General features: G+C 39.7%; 2 protein-coding genes across 2 annotated transcripts in view; one reads left to right on the top strand and one right to left on the bottom strand.

Annotated features, from left to right (window-relative positions):
- LOC106873699 (ras-related protein Rab-21) overlaps positions 1-8,301 on the bottom strand; it is a 59,030-nt gene extending 50,729 nt beyond the window's left edge. The window contains exon 1 of the mRNA XM_014921172.2: positions 7,537-8,301. Coding sequence (XP_014776658.1) covers positions 7,537-7,692 — 156 coding nt within the window. The 5' untranslated portion in view covers positions 7,693-8,301. The remainder of the gene's footprint in view (positions 1-7,536) is intronic.
- Positions 8,302-9,274: 973 nt separating this feature from the next.
- LOC106873698 (TBC1 domain family member 15-like) overlaps positions 9,275-23,828 on the top strand; it is a 56,482-nt gene continuing 41,928 nt past the window's right edge. The window contains 2 exon segments of the mRNA XM_014921171.2: positions 9,275-9,430; positions 16,297-16,395. Coding sequence (XP_014776657.1) covers positions 9,413-9,430; positions 16,297-16,395 — 117 coding nt within the window. The 5' untranslated portion in view covers positions 9,275-9,412.

Raw genomic sequence — 23,828 nt, 5'->3', positions numbered from 1 at the left:
ATGTTTGTCTGTTATTGTTTGTTCCCTCTATGTAATGCCGCTAATGGCAAATTTATGAAATAATGTAGCTTGCTTACCAACCACATGGTTCCGGGTTCAGTCCCACTGCGTGGCACCTTGGGCAAGTGTCTTCTACTATAGCCTCGGGCCGACCAAAGCCCTGTGAGTGGATTTGGTAGACGGAAACTGAAAGAAACCCGTCGTTTGTGTGTGTGTTCAACATCGCTTGACAACCGATGCGGGTGTGTTTACGTTTCCGTAGCCTAGCGGTTCGGCAAAAGAAAACCAATAGAATAAGTACTAGGCTTACAAAGAATAAGTCCTGGGGTCGATTTGCTCGACTAAAGGCGGTGCTCCAGCATGGCCGCAGTCAAATGACTGAAACAAGTAAAAAATACATTGAAAAATGGAGAATTATTCATCTCCAAAATATATTAAAGCGTTTAATTCTTTGATAAATAAATTGTGAAGACTTACAATTCTCCATTCTACTTTGTGTGGTTTGATTACATTACTCTGTATGTCAGGGTAAATCTGAGGAAGTGAACTCTGGATTTACCTATCGAGTATAGCACAGTTTAATTGTTTATTTTAACCGCTTCTAAATGTTCCTCATCATTCAATGTGGTTAGCCAGATCTGGACTGCATCAAAGTGCTCATAAGGTACCTGCTTGGATTTTAACCCCCTCCCATTCCTTTATGTTACATTCTTTTATGCGGCTATGCTGGAGCACCGCCCTTAGTCAAACAAATATCGACCTCAGGGCTTATTCTTTGTAAGGTTAGTACTTATTCTATCGGTCTCTCTCTGCTGAACTGCTAAGTGACGGGGACGTAAACACACCAACATCGGTTGTCAAGCGATGGTGGGACACACACGATGCACTTCTTTTCAGTTTCCATCTACCAAATCCAATCCAAAGGCTTTGGTCGTCTCGAGGCTATAGTAGAAAACACTTGCTCAAGGTGCCACGCAGTGAGACTGAACTAGGAACCATGTGGTCGGGAAGCAAGCTTCTTACCACACAGCCACTCCTGTGCCTATATATTCCACCCAATCGACCACACCTCGTAGCACCTCTCCTTTTTCTGTCTTGTTTAACTTGCATAAAGGACCTTTTTTTTTTTTTTCATAAAGACTGAACATCATCTAAAGAAAGGATTCACCACAAGCATAGAGCTAGTATTAATAATTAAGGCCGATGACTATTGATAAAATTTCTATGGCACTGTCAACAAAATGAATAAATTCCTTTTCCTTTTTGTCTATTTTTTCATGCTAGCATGGGTTAGACTAATCTCAAAGAGTCAAAACATAACCCTACCTTTCAGAAAATTCCCAAGACATACAAAACAATGTTTGAATTATCCATCGTAATCAGATTTTCTGATTCACATTGAGACAGTTCCATTTGTAAAACAGAATGGTAATCCTTTGGCATTGGTATACGTCATTCACCCACACAACCATCCCTCAGGATGTAGATAAAGAGGCTAGGCTGAAAAAGGAGGGTGAATGACACCATTTCTTCACATTGGCACACTGTAGACCAATATCAAAGGAATGCCAACAAAAAATTCTTAGACATCTTGTATCAAAATTATTACACTTTTGAAAAACAAATCATTAAGGAAAATACTCAACTTTTATCTATTGCTTGTTTCAGTCATTAGACTGCAACCATTCCAAAGACACTGCCTTGAAGGATTTTAGTTGAATGAACTGACCCCAGAACTTTCTTTTTTAAAGTGTCACACAAGCAAGGGCTGAGACCAAGCTCCTTCCGAATGTTGGGCTTTAAAGAGGCAATGACCGAAGCCTATGGCATTATGTTGTGTTTGAGAAGAAGACCCATGAAGCCAAATAAACTACAGTCATGACAGATACTGGTGCCACGTAGACAGCACACAAAAGCACCCATTACACTCTCAGAGTGGTTGGCATTAGGAAGGACATCCAACCGTAGAAACCATGCCAAATCAGACTGGAGCCTGGTGCAGCCTTGCAGCTTGCCATCCCTGGTCAAACCGTCCAACCCATGCCAGCATGGATGACAGATGTTAAATGATGATGATACTTATTCTATTGGTCTCTTTTGCTGAACAGCTAGGTTTGTGGATGTGAACATACCAGCACTGGTTATCTTCACATGCCTAAAGTGCCATGCCATGGGATTGAACCTGGAAACATGTGGTTGGGAAGCTAATTTCTTTCTTTAAGGGTCAGAATTTTTTAAATGATCTAGATAAATAAAAGAACACTGCCCTCACTCAACACGGTCAATAGCTGTTAACATGTAAGGACTTAAAGATCTCCGTGACAAGACGATTTTGTGATCAATCCATTACCTGGTTTAATGCCACTGACCTAGCATCTTTAATGGAATCCAGCTTGTTGTAAGCATTCAGTTCGGGCATCTGGCCTGAGGATACCTTCTTCCTTCTCACGAGTCACATGGGCCCTGTGAAGGCACAAGGGCACTGCCTACCCCACCCTACTAAAGAGATTAAATTTTGCTCTTAAGAAACACTTTGGAAGTGGACTGCCATAGCTCAGTGCAATATAATGGTTCTTGACCATTTTTTACTTATGGACTCATGCTGGCAGCACGCAATAAGCATCATTCATGCGTGGGTTGTTGCCAGTGCCACCTGACTGGCTCCCCATGCTGGTGGCACGTAAAATGCACCCACTACACTCTTGGAGTCGTTGGCGTTAGGAAGGGCATCCAGCTGTTGAAACACTGCCAGATCAGATTGGAGACTGGTGCAGTCCCCAGTCAAACCGTTCAACCCATGCCAGCATGGAAAATGGACGCTAAATGATGATGATGATGATGATGGACCCCTTTGAATCCTATTTTGCTCTACTGGACCTTTATAAACATTCAATGTTTAAAAGAAATCATCACCGTTTAACGTCTGCCTTCCATGCTGGAATGGGTGGGACAATTTGACAGGAGCTGGCCAGGCCAAAGCCAGCACAAGACTTCTGAGACTGTTTTGGCAGCAGGGCCCTCAAATGTCAAACAGACTCTGATTGAGAACCACCAATGTAATGTAAACATCAAATCTTCAGTTACAAGAATTCCCAGGTCAGAAATAATTACTATTAATTATTTTGAAACCAAGATGTTAAACCGAACATTTTTGGACAGCCGAAAACAAATGCAAATTTTATTAAGAACCAGTGGAGATCAAATTTTAGAATTATATAAAACTGAATTGGTATCAATAAATAAATGTATTTTTGCATGACCAGCATATAACTTTAAATTAGTAAAACAAACCCCCCCCCCAAAAAAACCTGAAAGTCATTATGACAGGTGATTCATATAGGCCTCCTTGTAGAACACCATATGACTAGATGGTGACTGTGTGGTAAGAGGTTTGCTTCCCAGCCACAGGATTCCAGGTTCACTCCCATTCTGTGGCACCTTGGCCAAATGTCTCCTACTATAGCCTCAGGCCAACCACAGTCCTCTGAATGAATTTGGTAGATGGAAACTGAAAGAAGCTGATTGTATATATATCAACAACATCATTTAACATCCACTTTCCATGCTGGCATCGGTTGGATGGTTTGAAATGGAGCTGGGAGCTGCCCAGACTCCAATCGTCTGTTGTGACATGGTTTCTACAGCTGGATGCCCTTCCTAATGCCAACCACTTAACAGATCATGCTGGGTTCCTTTTAATGTGCCACCGGCATGGGTGCATTTACACAGCACCAGCACAGGTGCCGTTTAAGTGGCACTGGCACCTGCAAAGGCCAAGCCTGTATGTGTGGAAGACGGCAGTTTTACTTAGCTTGACATGTTTTATCAAAATACAGCAAAACACATCTCTCCCGGTCCCTTATTTCCTCAGTGAGGCTCAGCATCCAAAGATCCTTTCTCACCCCTTTATCCCATGTCTTCCTGGGTCTACCCCTTCCACAGGTACCCTCCACAACCAGAGCTCAGCACTTGTTTATGCAGCTGTCCTCATCCATACGCATGACATGACCAAACCAGTTTTCTCTCTTGCACACAACATCTGATGCCTCTTAAGTCATTTACATTCTACCGTGCAGAGTGTGTGTGTGTGGGAATGTGTGTCTTTGTACCTGTGTTCGTACCCCACCACTGCCTGACAACTGGTGTTGGTGTGTTTATGTCCCCATAACTTAATGATTCAGCAAAAATGACCTATAGAATAAATACCAGGCTTAAAAAAGAAAAAAATAGGTACTGGGGTTGATTTGGTCAACTAAAAATTCTTCAAGGCTGTGCCTCAGCACGGCCGCAGTTTCACGACTGACACAAGTAAAAAATAAAAAGAGCTTTCCATTTCCCAAATAGTTACTGAGCCATACTAACAGAGCTACCATCAATCTGTGTATTCACCACACTTGTCAACAGATTTTTCTAAACAAATGTAACAGCTGATTCATTAAAAAAATATATATATAAAAAGAAAACAATTAAAAATTGTGATAATGGAAACTTTTTACTCATAAATTCAGGTTGAAGTATAAAAATGAAGGTTTCTCATACAAAATAAAATGCAGAGTTTTAAAGATGTCAGAAAATGACATGAGGGAAGAGTTGGCTGTTATTTCCAGTATTTAGAGCGATGCTGTGGCTAACCATTTTTTCTACCTAGGGACCACTTTAATTCCTGTTTTATTCTACAGAACCTCCAGAGCCATTCAATGGAGTCTTGATGATATATATATATATTATTATTTTTCATCTTTTACTCATTTCAGTCATTAGACTGTGGCCATGCTGGGGCATCACCTCAAAGATCCTTTAGGCGAATGAATCGATCCAAGTACTTATTTTTTAAAGCCTTCTACTCATTCTATCAGTCTCTTTTGCCGAACCACTAAGTTAAAGGGATGTAAACACACCAACATTGGTTGTCAAGTGGTGGTGGGGTACAAACACACACAGACAGGATTCTTTCAGTTTTTGTCAACCAAATCCAACCATAGTTGGTCAGCCTGGGGCTATTGCAGAAGATATTTGCCCAAAGTGCCACACACCTCCAGTTAGGAACCACTGCTTGTTTGTCACTGGTTTAACCAACTTATTTTATTTTAGATGAACAATGTTACAACTGAGATCACTTTACAACCACACAGCTTCGAGTTCAGTCCCACTCTCAATGCATGGCACCTTGGGCAAATGGCGCTGGGCCAACCAATTGCATTACGAGTGAATTTGGTAAGCAGAAACTCAGCTGAAGCCCATTATGTGTGTGCATGTCTTGGAAAGCGATGTTGGGTTGTGTCCCCCCTAACCAAGCGGTTTGGCAAAAAAGACCGACAGAATGAGTACTACATTAAAAAAAATAAGCACTGGAGGCGATTTGTTTGGTTAAACTCTTCGAGGATGTGCCTCAACATGGCTGCAGTCCAATGATTGAAACAAGCATGAAATAAAATGTCATTTGTATGTTTTAAGTTTTACTAGAAACTTCTCGGTTAAATGTTAAAACTTTATTCCTTTGTACTACAGAAGCAGGTGACAAAATAATAATAATAATAACGATAACAATAGTTTCAAACTTCGGTTCAAGGCCAGCAGTTTCGGGGAAGGGAAACTCCAGTGTTTAACTGGTACTTATTTTATCGACCCCGAAGAGATAAACGGCAAAGTCGACCTCGGCAGAATTTGAACTCGGAACATTTTTTAAAAATGTTTCACATCAAACAAATTGAAGAAAAAGGAACTAAAAACTTGTGATGGTGGTAGTGTTTATTATAAACCACTTCAGTTAACTCGGCTACTTTTCAGACTCACTGTCTATATTTTCGTCTTTGTCAGTAAATATAGAAATAAAACCAATTATTTTTGCTATTTCTGTGTCATACAACAGAAATTATATTGCTAAAAATAAAATATAAATTCAATTTTTCACTATAACATTTACAACACTCTGTACCTTGTTCCTTTCGTAATATTTTCCTTACCCCACGAGGGGAGTTGGAATCAGAAACTCCATCATTGATCAATTCATTAATTGTTTACTCATGTAGAGTAAAAATTGCAATATTTTTTTATATTTCATGTTAAATGTAACAAAAAGAAATAAAAAGCAAATGGAAGATTTGAGCAGAATTTTTTAGCTCAAGTTTAATGACCGTGTAAGAAGAAACTACTTGAATGGTACACGAAGCATATTGACAATCATGTTGTTTAGCCCGAGGTCAAACAGAAGCCACCTATGAATCATAAGCATTTCCAACTACACATGCTGCTGCTGCTGTTGTTTAACCCAAGGTCAGCACTCATTGAGTAAATTTATCACACACAGAGTCCAAGATTCAGAACACCGTGTTATCTGTTACTGCCACATTCATTATATCCTCATTTTTATATAACGATTAAAGTGTGATTTGAGAAGTTTTGCTGTTATTTCTAGTGGGTCATAAAGGAGACTCCCTCGTTGGTTGTTTCTTATTTCACCACCCCCGAAGGAAACTGGATCAGAATGAAGAGAGAGAGGGGGGCTCTTTACAGCCCCATCTAGTTTCTCACAGACATAACAGCCAATGGACCCCCCCCCCTACTCCTAGTATATAACCATAGCTGGATTTATTGATCTTGAACGAAGAACGACGAAACTAAATACGGTTTCAACCTTCCTGAATCACTAACGAACCGAAGTTCAACTCTTGCTAGAAATAGCAGCTTAATCCCCCCATCAGATAATAGCTTATGTTGCAGCCTTCCGCCCATTTAAAAACATAGGATGGTCACATCTCGAACACCTCTTATCATAGGTCTTGTTTCACGAAAGTTGACCTGTGGTGAAGCAACAGCCATTAACGATCCAACGAATAAGCGTCTAATTGCTAGATATACATGCCAAATCTCCCTCAAATTACACCCTACCGTTTTGCGAAGGACATATTATTGGCTAATTTTAGTCCTTCAAGCATCAAAGACAGGATGGTCACATATGGAATACTTTTGATCCTAAGTCGGTTTCATGCGATAAAGCAACAGCCATTGACGATCCAATGAAGCCTTGTGCTGCTTTGCTAAAAATAGCAGCCAAATCGTACCCTATCGTCTTATATAAAACAAGGATACATTAGTAGCAAATGTCGTACTCCCCACAGCTATTAACATAGGATGGTCACGTCCGGAATATCCTTGATCATAGGTCTGTTTCATAGTAGTGGATCTACAGCTAAACAACAGCCATTGACGATCCAACGAGAAAGCTTCTACCGTGTTACTCTGACCGCTAAATATAGCAGCCAAATCTCCTCATATCACACCCTATGGGATGTTTTTGGGTGGGAGTGGGGTGAACAGGAAGGGCATATTAAATAACATGGTCCTACTTAATTATGTATGATATAATCCGTCTTTAAAAAAAAAAATGGGATTGTCACAGCTAGAATGTTTCTTTAATACCATAGGCCTTTTGACCAGGGGCTAAACAAGGAGTTAATTACTAAAATGAAGAAAAAAAACATCATGATAATCGAAAAAAAAAACGAACAATAATAAAGTAGAGGTGTGTTAGCTTACCTGTAATGTCGAGAAGTGTTTGTCGTTAAATTTGTTCTCAACGTAACGAAGAATCAAAGAGGTTTTGCCTACACAACCCTCGCCTAACAAAACAATCTTGAAAGAATAGTTATGAGACGCACTTGCATGTCCTCCAACAAGGCCACTGTTGGCCATGGTGCCTCCTCAATAGGAGAACTAGACAGCTCAGAAATACGTATATATATATTATATTATTGGTATATTGTGAGTGTGTGTATGTAATGGTGAAATATTGGGCAAGTTGTGTGCGTGACTGAGTGTTGCTGGTTGTTGGTATCTTTAACCTGGTGTGTGTCTGTGTTGGTATTTTATATATATATATATATGTGTGTGTGTGTGTGTGTTTTGCTGAGATGTTTTGACTGTTGGGGTTGTATAATGACTGAGTGGGCTTAGAGAAGGACGTGTTTGTATTCAGAACACGCAAACCATGAATGGATGAAAGCAAAACATCGGTGGAAGGAGTTAAGTGGTGATAATCCGAATGGCCATCATAAGAGTAATGTTGCGTAAGTGACAGAGAAGAGCAAGGAAATAAACAGGTTGTTTGGGCTTGTTGGTTGCTTGTCTGGTGGCAGCGACGGTCTGGAGAAATGTTAGTAGTGTTGGAAGCAATATAGAGTTTACTACACTACATTAGAGTAGAGGAGGAAGGACAGCCAGAGAGAGAGAGACCATGGAAGATGAAAACTGTGACAGACGACAACAAGTACAATGGCTGGTCCGATGACGTCATCAGTCACGAGGACAGCTTGGGGGGGGGGCGAGATGAAAAGGAAATTAATAAAAAATAATAGAATTATTCGGTTTTTATTGTGTATGTGTGAAGCTTAGATAAAACAGCAATAAAAAAATATATATATGCTACGCTTTTGCGTAATGAGTTTTATTTCTCCTGTTCGTGCCACCATACCTAAAATATATATTTTAAAATGTTTAGCCGCTTAGGTAATATAAAAATACAACAGTCAGCCCGATAATCTTTAGTCTCATGACATTGGGAAATATATCAGAGACGATTTTATATTTCTTTTCTCATCTAAAACGTTTTATCAAAATATTAAATTCTTTCCTTACTAATGGCTCATTAACTAACACGCACGCACACACACACAAATAGCTTTGAACGAAGTCGGCAGCAATTGAAGTGAAAGCCAAGAATAATGGGGGGAGGATAAAAAAACTTGGTTTTCTCGAATGACTGAAACGAATCAAATTAACGCTTTTTATTAGGCTTCTTTTTTTTTTATAGATTATTCCTTTCGTTTCTCAGCACTATTGGTTGGTTAATTTATTAAGTTAGCATTGTTGAAAAGAAGATTTCTTCCATAGAAAAAATAGTTCATTCAAAAAGTTATAATTTTAGCGATTATTTGCTTAAAAGTTTTTGAAAGAGAAATTTATGAATGGAAACGTATATTTATCCCTACAAGAAGTAAATAAATATTTATTACACACTGTAATGAACAATAAATAAATTTCGAAAATATGCAACAATTTCTTCGTCCTTTCATTCCATCATGTAAATAGCCATATCAGTTTTGTAGATTCCCCATCATTTTAATTGACGCCGCTTTCGGTCAAGATTACCCCATATACACACACATACACATATATATATATTTATGAATTATCGTTTAATTCTGTAACGTGTATTAATAATTAATTCTATAATTAATTTTTATGAGTATTTTATGTAAATCAGAGCGAAACCTATCTTACGCTAAAAAGAGACAAGCAACACAGCATTACTTTCGGATGAAGGTCGCTTACAACGTAAACCAATCCCCCCTCCCCCTCTCACAACACTCTACTGCATCCTCCTCCCATCTAATCAGTTGCCTGTTCTAGCAATATGGCATCTTCGGATAAGGTAAGTCTCTGTTATCAGTGTTTTTGTGGCGGGGTCTGTTCTTCCTGACAGGCAAACATGTCCCTTTGTGCTTTTAACTGAATCTGTATTAGTGACAAATGCTGTCGACGACGTAGAACACGTCAGCGTATGCCAAGTAATTCATTTATCAAAACAATATTACTAATCAATAAAGTACCTTGCTACTTGCATTATTACAACAACAGTTTACGTCTTGCGTGCAAAGTCCCGCTTGCTTTGCCACGCAACACACGTGTTGATTATTTACTTTCAAGGAGACCTCCACCCCCTGAAAAGAAGAAGAAACATTAATGACAATACACGTATTGTTAAAGTCAAAATTTGGGTTCGATATATCTTTCCAAAAGTTTGCTGGCAAATCTAAGGGTTTTCAATGTATGAATTAAGTCTTCATTGAGGCTGGTTTCATTGATATTTCTGGTATGTATGTGAAATATTTCTATATTGTCTCTAGACTAATTTTGTATTTGTACCGGATATATTTAAAACTATGTCACATATAACAATTACATTTTTGAATTATTATATATTTTATTACTCAACAAAAATGACTGAAAACTGTCAAGTGTTTTACGAGGTGAAAAGAGAATGACGTATTGGTTACTCATTTTATTTAATATTTTCTTAATTTGTGTATTATTTGTAATAGACTAACGATTATTTTCATCTCTCCAGCACAAGGCCTCTACGATAGCCTAATTATCTATATAATAGATGTGATTCATAACTGGAGTTTAAGCTTTTGTAAGAGGTTTATAAACCATATATATGTCTTTAATACAGGTCTTAACAAGAATTTAACTTCGCTTAGTATTAGAAATCCATCTTAAACCTTTCAACGTAAAATATATGCTTGTTCATTTAATGAATATTAGATAACCTAGTTTTCTGAAGTTCTTTTGAACAAATACTTTTTTCTGAGATCTAATGAATCATTCAAAGTAGAAGCTGGGAGAAATCTTCATGCAGCAGGTGTGTGTGAATTATTCGTTATTATTTATGGAGTTGGCAATTTCAAATAGCAACAACAAACTTCTTTAAGTAAGCATTTTAACAAAAATGACAAGATTTTCCCCGTACCACCTAACTTCGTAGTTAAGCAGTCTTCTGTATTTCATATACAATAAACCCTTTGTTTTAAATGTATGTTTGCTGTAGCCTATTCTCTCTCAATTCAATAAACCGCTGGCTTTTCTACGCTAATAATTGTTCTGCCTTTGTTTTACTCTTTATTACCTGGTAACGTTGGATAAGCGATTGCTGGACATAGTAATTACAGAAACTGTATTATTATTTCAAACGTACAACTAATCTACTGGTCTGGTTAATTATTCCTGTAATTGTCTACCACTGACCATAACCTCTTTCTACGCGGTTGCTGGACCTGTTTGTTAGAAATAGTGGCCATATCTCCAAAAAGTTACTCTTCTCAAAGGACAAAGTAGTCCTTAATGTTTAATATTTACAAAAAGGGCTAACTGGGGTTAAATCTTTATTCTCTTTGGGACTGTTTACTTTTTTTTTTCATTCTGACAGTTTTAGTTTATCAACATTCGCTTCCTTAACAAGACAGGAAGTAGATGCTACACTAATTTTGGAGTCATCTTCGAAACATTGACATTTACTACGACATAGAAAAAAAATTCTTTAACACAACACTTCGAAAACGTAAAAGTGAAATCATGGGAAATGTTTTCGTATCCTTTTTTTCTTTTTCGTTTCTGTTAAATAAAACGAAATTTGCTATCATCTTTCAATTTATTTCCTTTCACCTGAGATGAATCTGTCAGAGGCTATCGACGATAGTCGTCAACTCGAACAACTGCAAGAAACGAACCTGGTAGGTAACGTTCCGAGACTGAAGAAATGGGAAAAGTGGTTTGGGCGGGGCCCCTGTAGGTCGGACGTAAAACGGGCAATGAGGGCGTTGGGTGATATTTTGTCCTGTGTGTTGAGATACAAAAGACACTGTACCGGTAACCGTTTTCGTAGTTTATTTCTAATCTGAATGAATTAGTTACACAAAATTAAGGTCTCTATATCGAGTATTAATGTTTAGAATCCTGGTGCTGGTTCCAACTTAATTTTAAGAAACTTTTGCAACTCTTAGCAAAGGGATCAGCCTGAATGTTTAACACGCAGATATTGACTAAATATATAAATATTGTAATAATGTATTAGTACATGGTATATCTAAAACATTTTCAGCCCTTAATAAACAGCTTCTTAGGAAATTTTTATTACCCAGCAAAAATTGCGTAACAACTGTTAAAATTGTCGATTACTCATCATTTTGTAATATTTATTTTGATTTCCGGATGTTTGTGTTTTCTGTAATACAATGGTTTTCCGTTTGCTCTCTCTCTGGCACGAGGTCACTACCTAATTTATCATCTGTATACTATATATTATTTCTTTATTGCCCACAAGGGGCTAAACATAGAGGGGACAAACAAGGACAGACAAAGAGATTAAGTCGATTACATCGACCCCAGTGCGTAACTGGTACTTAATTTATCGACCTCGAAAGGATGAAAGGCAAAGTCGACCTCGGCGGAATTTGAACTCAGAACGTAACAGAAGACGAAATACCGCTAGGCATTTCGCCCGGCGTGCTAACGATTCTGCCAGCTCGCCGCCTGTATACTAGATATGATTGAACAAACCCGAATGATTTATTAGTCTAGCGTTGTGTAGGTACCTCTGCCACTACGAAGCCATTTCTTTGAATGGCGAGTTGGAATATAATATTCTTGTCTGTCTATTTATGAAATTAAAGTCAAATTTTTGAGTAATGATTCTTAAATTTGATTAGTCATAATTCTTAGCCGCGTGTGTGTATTTGCGGGATGCAGCATGTAAAGCCATAACAATCGTTGGTGACTAAACCATCACTCCAACCGGTTAACCTCGTAAAGAAGGTTCTGGGATCTCTGAAGGATCCAAATAACACCTATCAAAGAAATAGACGAACTGACCGTGGGATTAAGGATTAGTTAGCATTATTAGTTTTCGCCCTGGTGGCAAATTCAAGAGATCATTATTAGTATGCGGACTTAGAAATTCCTTATTGCTGTAGGAGTAAGACACAAAGTACACCATTTTTCTATTGTCAGTTTCTCCAAAACATGTGGCTGGTTCTACACTTCCTTGCTATAATTAAGTCTTCTGTGTAAATCAGGGGTTTCCAACCGGAGTCTACATGAACCCACAGGGGTTCACAGAAGTTTTAAGGGGGTCCACGTGTAACAAATTGTAATTTGTGGGTCCATACAAAAATTTTGTTTCCTAGGAGAGGTTCTTGTATTATATTGAAATTTTCACGATTTGTCTTTGGAATTTATGTTATGAATTTAACGAAATTGTTTTGTTGTTAGTTTTTATTAACCCACAAACAAATATTTTATTTCAAAAATTTACATGTGCATATATGGGGTCCACAGATAATAAGATAGCTCTCAGGGGGTCCACACGCAAAATAAGGTTGGGAACCCCTGGTGTAAATAGTCAATATAGTTCTATGAGAAGTAAAATATTTTCTACTGAAGTTGCCTCCCTCTCGACTGTGGCCCCGCACATTTGAAAGGGACCTTAGTTTTGCAAACTGTATGGTGACCCCACTTGTGCTGTTACCATGTAAAAAGCACCCAATACATGTCGTAAAGTGGTTAGCTTTAAGGACATCCAGTCATAGAAACTGCCACAGTGAAGTATGATGCAGTCTTTACACTGGCTGGAACCAGTCAAACCACCCAACTGATGCCAGTGTGGAAGATGGCCTTTAAATAACAATGTATATCATCATCATTTAACGTCCACTTTCCATGCCTGGAGACTGGTGAACTAGATGGCTACACCAGGCTCCAATCTGATTTGGCAGTTTCTACAGCTGGATGCCCTTCCTAACACCAACCACTCTGAGTGTCTAGTGGGTGCTTATTATGTGCCACCGGCACGAGGGCCGGTCCAGCGGTACTGGCAACGGCCACGCTCAAATGGTGTTTTTTACGTGCCACCTGCACAGGCGTCAGTCCAATGTTTTGTTCACATGCCACCGGCACAAGTGCCAGTAAGGCGAAGCTGGAAACGATGGCGCTCAAATGGTGCTTTTTATGTTCCACCAGCACAGAAGCGAGATCGCTGCTCTGGCAGTGATCCCACTCGGATGGTGCTGTTAGTGCTCCACTGGCATGGGTGCCAGCCATCAAATTTGGTTCAGTTTCGATATATATATATATATATATATAATATAAATAATATGTGTGTGTGTGTACACACATATATGAAAATGATGGGAAAAGACCAGCCATTGGGTGATATGCTGTGCTTGCGAAGACCTGTTGAACCGAGTGAAATTGTAGTTGTGACTCTCACCTGTGCCACGTAAAAAGCACCATTCAAGTGTTGGGTCTCGTGAAGACAGTGACCGGTTACCAAGACCCTTGGCAATAAACCATGCTTATGTTGACCTGCCAAGCCAAGTGAGACCGTAGTAATGGCTGATGCTGGTGTCAGGTTATTGGCAACCATGCCAGCGACACATAAAAAGCACCCACTGCACTCTCGGAGTGGTTGGCGTTAGGAAGGGCATCCAATTGTAGAAGCATTGCCAGTTTGCATTGGAACCTGGTGCAGACCATGGCTTACTAGTTTTCAGTGAAACCATCCATCCCATGCCAGCATGATGATGATGAGCCAAACGTTATGCAGCAGACATTTGACATTTTATGTATATTATGTTCATCATCATCATCATCGTTTAACGTCCGCTTTCCATGCTGGCATGGGTTGGACAATTTGACTGAGGACTGGCAAACCAGATGGCTACACCAGGCTCCAATCTGATTTGGCAGAGTTTCTACAGCTGGATGCCCTTTCTAACGCCAACCCCTCCGAGAGTGTAGTGGGTGCTTTTACGTGCCACCGGCACGAAGGCCTGTCAGGTGATACTGACAACGGCTACGCTCAAAATGGTGTTTTTTACATGCCACCTGCATAGGAGCCAGTTCAGCAGCACTGGCAACGACCTCGCTTGAATGACTTTTCACGTGCCAGTAAGGCAACGCTGGTAACGATCACGCTCAAATGGTACTATTTACGTGCCACTGGCGTGGAAACCAGACAGCTGCTCTGGCAATGATCACTCTCGGATGGTGCTCTTAGTGCTCCACTGGCACAGGTGCCAGTCATCAAATTTGGTTCAATTACGATTTCAATTTCACTTGCCCCAACAGGTCTTTGCAGGCCAAGTTTAGTGTCCAATGAAAGGAGAGGTTGGTATGGGTGCTAGTCGTCAAATGTGGATCGATTTCACTTGCCTCAACAGGTCTTCACAAACAGGGTTTAGTGTCCAATGAAGGGAAGGTACGCATAAGTGGGCTGGCTACACCCCTGGCAGAGGCCTTGGATTATGGTCTCACTTGGCTTGCCGGGTCTTCTCAAGCACACCATATCTCCAAAGGTCTCAGTCACTAGTCATTGCCTTGGTGAGGCCCAATGTTCAAAGGTCGTGCTTCACCACCTCATCCCAGATCTTCCTGCGTCTACCTCTTCCACAGGTTCCCTCAACCGCGAGGGTGTGGCACTTTTTCACACAGCTATCCTCATCCATTCTCGCCATATGACCATACCAGCGCAATCGTCTCTCTTGCACACCACAACTGATGTTTCTTAGGTCCAACTTGTCTCTCAAGGTACATTAATTTTGTTCTTCATGTGCATGTGTTTATTCATCATTATTTTATTTATTTTATTCAATTTTAGAAAAATTGAAGCATGTCTGACAATTCTGGAGTGTATTTTTTTTTAATCTTAGGGAGATCAAAATTGTTGTATTACAGGGCCTCAAACTTCAGGGATTTCAAAAGTAATTGCTTTAAGCACATTATGGGTACACAATATTGAATGCTTTGAGGTCTTTTATTTTCTTTTCTGTTGACAAAACCTGCATGAACAGAACAATTCAGGACATGACTTGTCTTACAACATCCACCATATCAGAACCCCAGAGTAGATTATGCCCCTTATTCCTAAGGCACTGTTGTGCCATTTGGCCCTTTTTAATAAATACAAGAGTAACTAACGGTTCAAGATAAGACTCTGTATTGATTCTGTTAAATGCTTGCTTCATCATGCTGTACATTTCTTATTGATTTCATTCAGTTCAAATATCGAACTATATCTGTTCATCTCCTATTGATTTTGCTGGATGTATATATAAGAAATGAGGTCCATTTGTTCATTCAGGATCATCATTAATAACTACAGCAAAGTTATTGTCATCAACAGCTTTTATTTCATATTTTATTAAATGAACATTCATAAAACTTCTCTCTCTCTCTCTCTCTCCGGCCAAATAACCTTATACCTCCTCTACAGCAAGACACCTGTTTCTGTCACTCTGTCTCTCTATAATCTTTCATCATCCGACAGAAAAGCACCTCCTCCAATGCCCCCTCCCCTCTCAAAAGAGTTTTCTTTTTTACCTTACAAGGTACTTGGTAACCCAGTCAGTGCAGGTGCCACTTAAAAGGCACCCAGTCTACACTGTAAAATGGTTTGTGTTTGGAAGGGCATCCAGATGTAAAAACCTCACCAAAGCTGACCTCACCTGTGCTTGTGCCATATAAAAAGCACTAAGTCCACTCTGCTGAGTGGTTGGTGTTAGGAAGGGCATCCAGCTGTAAAAGCCCTGCCAAAACAATCACAGAAGTCTGGTGCAGGCTTCTGCCTGGCTGGCTCTTGTGAAACCATCCCACCCATGCCAGCATGGAAGGCAGACGTTAAATGATGATGATGGTCTTGATTTCATTTAAAATCAGTTTTCTTCTATTTTCCATTTGTAGATTTTATGCGAGCTACACAATGTTTATATCCACATCACTCTGTTGGAATCTAATGAAAATGATGCACACATCCTAGGAAAGTTTTACTTTGTTCAAAAGGTAAGAGTATTTACTTCATTTTCTGCAACAGAAGATGCAACTGCATGTCAACAACTGCAATAGTTAGTGCATGTGATAGAGGACCAATCTGATGTTGGTAAAATGCTATCACCTGTTGTTAGAATATAGGAATCTTTTCTGTTGCTGTCGCAGTTTTCTGTTTTTTTCCAATTCTGTTCCAGTCATTTTCAAGTTTAATTTACCCATTTATTGGGTTGGCAACTACATTCACACGGTTTTTTTTTTTTTATTGAAATTTTTTCAAAAGGTTTAATAAAAAATAACAAACAATTAATCAATAATGTATTCACCTTTGTTGTTTACGACTTCTTCCCAACGTTCAACAAGATTTTCAGTACCTCGTTGGTAGAAATCACCCGATTTTGACTTGAGAAATTGATCCAACCAAGCTCTCAATTCTGCATCAGTATTGAACGAAACTCCGTGCATAGCATTTGAAAGAGATCGAAAGAGGTGAAAATCCATTGGTGCCAAATTAGGAGAGTACGGCGGGTGTGGCAGCACTTCCCAGCCATGCGTTTGAATGGCTTCTTTGGTCATATTGATGATATGAGGGCGGGCGTTGTCGTACAGCAGAAAAACTTCATGCTGCCGATTAGGCCTTTTCTCTTGAATAGCCGTGTTGAGACGTTCCATCTATTGAACATAGAGTTCCGCGTTGACCGTTTGGTTCTGTTCAAGCAATTCATAATGGATAATCCCTTCACAGTCCCACCATACGCACAACATCGTTTTACGCGGATGAAGATCTTGTTTCACGCGCGGTGTCGCTTGTTTACCAGGGCTAAGCCATTCCTTACATTGGTTCATATTGATGTATAGGCACCATTTTTCGTTGCCAGTAACGATTCGGTAAAGAAATTGCTCTTTGTGTCCATGAGTTGAGCAGTGACGAGGAAGCAAACCAGCGGAGATTGTGGCTCGTTGATTTTTGTTGTTGTCACTTAAAGCATGCGGAACCCATGCTCCATACTTCTGAACCTTTCCCATCGATTGAAGATGCTTCTCTATAGCAGTGTGCGAGCATTCCATTTTCTCTGCCAGTTCCCTTGTCATTTGACGAGAAATTTTGTGCAAAAGTTGGTTTAATCGCTCTTCATCGAACTCAACTGGATGGCTGGAACGAGGTCAGTCTTTGAGGTCAAAATTTCCATTTTTGAACTTGGCATACCGATAACGAGTGGTTCTTTCAGCTATGGCACCCTCTCCATACACAGCACAAATGGCGCGAGCAGCTTTGAGGCCTTAGAACCTTGATAAAAAGCAAAAAATGCTCGTTTTTCTTAACTTGACATTTCATTTTAATGATCTGAAAATAAACTAAAATTAACTAGGAAAAAAAAAAAAAGATTCCAAAATGATTTAAAAATAGAATTCTCGAAAAAAATAGATTCCAAAATTTAAAAACACAATAAATTCCAGAATTTAAGTGGGAACTTAGTTGCCAACCCAATAGTTTTGTAAACTAATTATGAAAATGAAAATCATTTATGCCATAAATTGAAAATAAAAAGTTAATAGCTTTTAAAGTCTGCACATTTTGGATTATTTTAGCCAACCAAAAACCACAGACACATTGGTGTTGTATTTTCTTTCATGAGGAGTCAAACTCTAACCCTAATATACCGTTTTTTGTAATTTTTTGCAAAGAAATTTGACAATTTTTTTTTTCCCTTTTTAAAATATTTATTTCATTTTATACATTAAAATTTCTTACAACTTTTGGTGTAATGTTTTGCTTTCACTTTGTTTCAACATTGTTGTAACATTTTTACTATTTTGTGATAGACAGTAATCACGCAGAAAATGCCAACTTTCAAATCTTGTTTTCTGATTGGGTAAAAATGATCAAACTTTAAATCTCTCTAACATTTTTCTAAATTTTTTCCAAAATAAATGATTCACAAAATTGGATTGAATGTGAAAAATTACATCAATGTACCAAATTTGAAAATTTTCACTTAATTTGAAAATTTCAAAATGTGTGACATGCCGTGCTTGAGGAGACTTATTGAGTCACGTAAATCAAATCAAATGGAAATTGTAGTTGTTGCTGTTGCCAGTGCTGGTGGCACGCAATAAGCACCATTCATGCATGGGTTGCTGCCAGATCCGCCTGACTGGCTCCCTGTGCCGGTGGCACATAAAAAGCACCCACTACACTCTCAGAGTGGTTGGCATTAGGAAGGGCATCCAGCTGTAGAAACACTGCCAAATCAGATTGAAGCCTGGTGTGGCCTCCTAGCTTGCCAGTCTCCAGTCAAACCGTCCAACCCATGCCAGCATGGAAAACAGATGGTAAACGATGATGTGACAGCAACAGAAAAGATCTGAATATAGCAATACAGAGAATTTTGTCCAAGATTTAGGCCAGACCCATGTGAGTATAGGGCAAACCTAGATCTTTGACAGGATTTTTTTATATTGAATTTGTTGAGACAAATATTCTATGGTTGGATGCCATTCCTGTCACCAACCCTCACATTTCCAAACAAAGCAATAGCCAGACATGTTTTTTTAGGGAAAACTGGAAATGCTTAGATTTTTGGTGATTTGGTGTGCTTGAGAAGATGTGTCAAGTAAAATCATAGTTGTGACCACTGCTGGTGACACGTAGAGAGTGCCTGTGCTGGTGGCCCGCGGAGGGCGCTCGTGCTGGTGGCTCATGGAGGGCACCTGTGCTGGCAACACGTAAAAAACACCTGGTACCAGCATACCAGTTACAGTCAAACTGTCTAACCCATGCCAGCACGGGATATAAATGCTAAATGATGATGATGGCTTGGGGCTGTAGAAGACCTTTATTCCAAGGTGCTGCAGTATAGGATTGAACCTAGGACCACATGATCAAGAGCAGCAGGCTTTTTTAACCATGCAGCCCTACCTATCATCATCAGCATTTGATGTCTGTTTTCCATGCTGGCATGGATTGGACAGTTTGACAGGAGCTGGTACGGCTGGGGGCCACACCAGGCTCTATTTTCTATCATCATCATCATCATCATTTACCATCTGTTTTCCATGCTGGCATGGGTTGGATGGTTTGACTGGGGACTGGCAAGCCAGAAGGCCACATCAGGCTCCAGTCTGATCTGACAATGTTTCTACAACTGGATGCCCTTCCTTACGCCAACCACTCTGAGAGTGTAGTGGGTGCTTTTTACGTGCCACCAGCATGAGAGCCAGTCAGGCGGCACTGCAAGGCACCTTCGGCAAGTGCCGTCTTCTATAGCCTCTGGCCAACCAAAGCCTGATGAGTAGATTTGGTAGACAGAAACTGAAGGAAGCCGGTTGTATATATCTATATATGTATATGTGTGTGGGGTGGGGAAGACCCCCACCCACACTGCTTGACAACTGGTATTGGTGTATTGGTATGTCTGTCCCTGATAGCATAGCGATTCAGCAAAAGAAACTGGTAGAATAAGTGCCAGGCTCTAAAAATAATAATAAAAAAAGTACGGGGGTGGTGTGTGTGTGTGATTCTTTCTACTAAATTCTTCAAGGCAGTGCCCCAGCATGGCCACCGTCTAATGACTGCGACAAGTAAAAGATCAGACACTTGCTGGATAAACTTTAAAAACTTTCCCAAGCATCATTATTTACTTTCTCTCTCACCTGTGATTTTTGTCCTCACCTGATTAGTCTCGGCTTAGGTTTTCTTAATTGATTGCTTATTAGCAAGTCTGTTATCATAACCAAAGTTTTGAAGTTATTGTTTATAGAACCACCTTTATAGATTATTGATACAATGCATGATTGCAGTGAGATTACTGGACTGCTGGACATATGATTTGAAACCCTACTGCTAACACCAGTGTGTCCTGAAATACATAACTCTGACAGACTCAGTCTGCTTAATTAACAACGGGACCCCTCTCCAGTTGAGTCTGTTGCAGTAGGAAGGGATTTTAGCTATAGAAATAATAATCCTCCTTGTCATCATTGATCTTGTGCTGGCACCAGGTAAAAGGCACCCATGTCAGTGCCATGTAGAATGGCACCAGTGTTGGCACCATGTAGAATAGCACCTGTCGGCGCCGCATAAAATTGCACCTGTGTCCATGCCACATGAGACAACATCCACATCGGTGTCGCATGAGATAGCACCTATGATAGTGCCATGCAGGAAAACAACTGTGCTGGCATCACATAAAAGAGCCCCTGTGCTGGTGCCATGTGAAAAGGTACCCAGTACACTCTGTAAAGACGCTGGCATTAAGGACATGCAGCCATAGAAACCTGTCAAAGCAGACAATTGGAATCTGGTGTGGGCCCTGGCCTAACCAGCTCCTGTCAAACCATCCAACCCATGCCAACAAGGAAAACCAACTTTAAATGATGATGATAACATGTTATCCAAGTCAGAAATTGATTAAAACATCTGCATTAAGTTGGATAGAAAGATTACCCTTAAGATCTTAACTCTTTTGATACCAACCTGCTTACGACTCCCTTGCTTCAATCATATAGTCTTGTAATGTCTCTAAGACTACATTTTCCTGTTTTTTAATTTTTTGTTTTTGCTGTTTTAAATCAGTAGGGTAAGACGAGAGGCAGGTTTGGTATTTTTTTCTAGCAGGCTGAATCAATGTACAAAGGTTTCCTCAGTGTTGTTCTGTTAATCAACCACACAGCCATGTCTGCAGGCAATGAATGACTGTGTTTACTTCCCAATGGTCTCAAGTTCAATTCCACTGCCTAGTAAAAGGCCAGGGCCACCCAAAGTCTTGAGTGGATTTGGTGGATGGAAACTGAAAGAAGCCCATTGTGTCTGTGTGTGTACACACACACATACACTGGGCTGTTGCATTCGTAATCATGACATTGAGGTTTCAATTCCTGTACTGAGTGGTGTGTTGTGTTCTGTTGCTCTGTGATCACTTTGACCCATGGAAGCGATGTCAGTTTGATGGCAGGTGTGAACTTAATGTACAGCACAAACCATTTCATTACTTGAAACAGATTGTGGTTCATCAATAAATTGCATCTTGAACTGCATGATAGATAGAATGAACTAAACAGAACAAGGGGAGATACATGGGATGGAGAGCTGCTGAAGAGGTCACAGGATGTGTGATGAAAGATTTCCAGACAAAGGACATGGAATAGTAATAAATCTGAAGTAAAGAACGAATATGTTATGCGTGTGTTTATTTGACAAGAAAAAAAAAAGAAAGGAATGACCAACCTGAAGTATAACATATATAAACATCCTGTCGTCATCATCAAGTGTTTTAAATCCAGGTTTTGTCCCTGTTAACGGGGGTGGGGATGGCTGGATCTACCTCAACGCCATAGCAACCAAGGTTGGCAGGTGCAGCCCACCCCAACCTTTGAGTTGGCTGGTGCCCACTCTCCTTTGCTATCATGAGGCATTTTTGGAGCTGGATTTTCTACAGGGAGCATGCCCTTGCTTACCCCCAGTCTCAGTTTCTAGACATGGGTGGTCCTGAGACCAAGGCCTTTGCCACGATTTTTAAGAAATGTGGTGGGAATCTAGCTCAGGAGGGCAGGGATGCTACTCCCTGAGACCCCTTTCAGAGCCCCCCCCTACCCTGTACACTGTGTAAAGCGGTTGGTGTTAGGAATGGCATCCAGCTCTAGAAACTATGCCAAAGCAGCTCCTGTCAAACCATCCAACCCATGCTAGCAAGGAAAAGTGGACATTAAAGCAATGATGATACCTGCTTGTCTGTTTTAATCACTCATTCCTCATTGTCATTCAGTTTTTCCCCTACAAAATACTTCACACGAATAACCTGTAAAATTCCCCTTCTCTCTCTCTCTCTCTCTCTCTCTCTCTGCTTCTGTAAAAGATAACTTTTGTTGTTAACTGAATGTTTAAAATATTATAAAACCCTAAAGCTCTCCATTCTGAACAAATAAAAGTAAATCTGAAAACTACTATTTGCAAATCTCACAATGAGAGATATTCAGCAACAGTACTGTGGAATAAAGATTATTTGCCAACATAACATGGCAGTCCTAGTTTAGGACGAATGTTGCTGTAATTTAGCCCCAGGAGACATCGTCCCCAGCTGGCTATATGACATGATCTGTGTCCTTATATTTTTGAACAAGGGCATCTAGTAACCCCACTCAGCTCAAAAACAATATCTGTGCATCTCGATTTCCGGGTTATTTCCCTTCATCAACACAGAATAATTGTTCGCCTAGAGGTGGTGCTGACAAATTCTTGTTCAAAATATATAATTTTCAAAGTGACAACTAGTCACTAATCTATAAATTAGAAAATTACTATTTTTAAATCCCACAACGTGAGATATTCAGCAACAGTACTTTGGAGTAGAGATTATTTGCCAACATAACATGGCAGTCCTGGTTTAGGATGAATGTTGCTGTAATTTAACCCCAGGAGACATTGTCTCCAGCTGGCTATACAACACGATCTTTGTTCGAAAATATAAGGACACAGATCGTGTTGTATAGCCAGCTGGAGATGATGTCTCCTGGGGCTAAATTACAGCAACATTCGTCCTAAACCAGGACTACCATGTTATGTTGGCAAACAATCTTTACTACAAAAGTAAATCTATTCACGTCACCAGCTTTCCTGAGAAAATATGAAGGTCAAACGAAAATAATCAATACTTGTGTTTATACAAGCAATTAAAAAGCAAAAACAAAAAGAAAACATTCTCTTTTTTTTTTTTTCTCATTTGTCTCTTACTTCAGCCTGTCAGTTGTTGTCATCGTTTGACTTATCTATGACAGCAATTGATTAGGGTGTATACAGTACATACAATGAATTTATACACAACACACCAGCTGTCCCACTTTCCCTTCTCCTTAAGCTGGTTGTTTCTCATCCCCTGTACTGGTCTCTGCTGCTAAATCGGTGAGTTTGTGTGAGGTTTTATTTTTAGTTTGTTTTCATCCTGATCAAAAGTGAAATGTGCTGACTTGCTTTCTCCTCTCTCTCTCTCTCTCTCTCTCTCTCTCTGCTATCAGAGATAGGTATAAATGACCTATATACATTGTAAACTTCATGAAATGAAATCTTTTTTTACTTACAACATAAACCACTTCATTTTCCTAATTCTCTTCTTTCTATCCCATCCAACAACACACAAGGTAGTGTTTCCTTGTTTTTTCTTAGTTCTGGTGCTCCCTGAACAATTTCTAATCTGTTCATTTGATCCTTAACTGGCTCTCCGTTGGTTATGAGGAGTTCCAGTTGATCTGATCAACAGAACAGCCTGTTCATGGACTTAATGTGCAAGTGGCTGAGCGATCCACAGACATTCTTTTTTTTTTTCCTTCTACTTGTTTCAGTGGCCTATTCTATGGGAATCTTTTGCCAAACCACTAAGTTACGGGGATGTAAACACACCAAGTAATGTTGGGGGGGAAAACAAACACACACACACACACACACACATATATAT

This window comes from Octopus bimaculoides, chromosome 2 (assembly GCF_001194135.2).
Source record: "Octopus bimaculoides isolate UCB-OBI-ISO-001 chromosome 2, ASM119413v2, whole genome shotgun sequence".
NCBI classification, from domain to species: Eukaryota; Metazoa; Mollusca; class Cephalopoda; order Octopoda; family Octopodidae; genus Octopus; species Octopus bimaculoides.
This window is presented reverse-complemented; position numbering and strand designations above follow the sequence as displayed.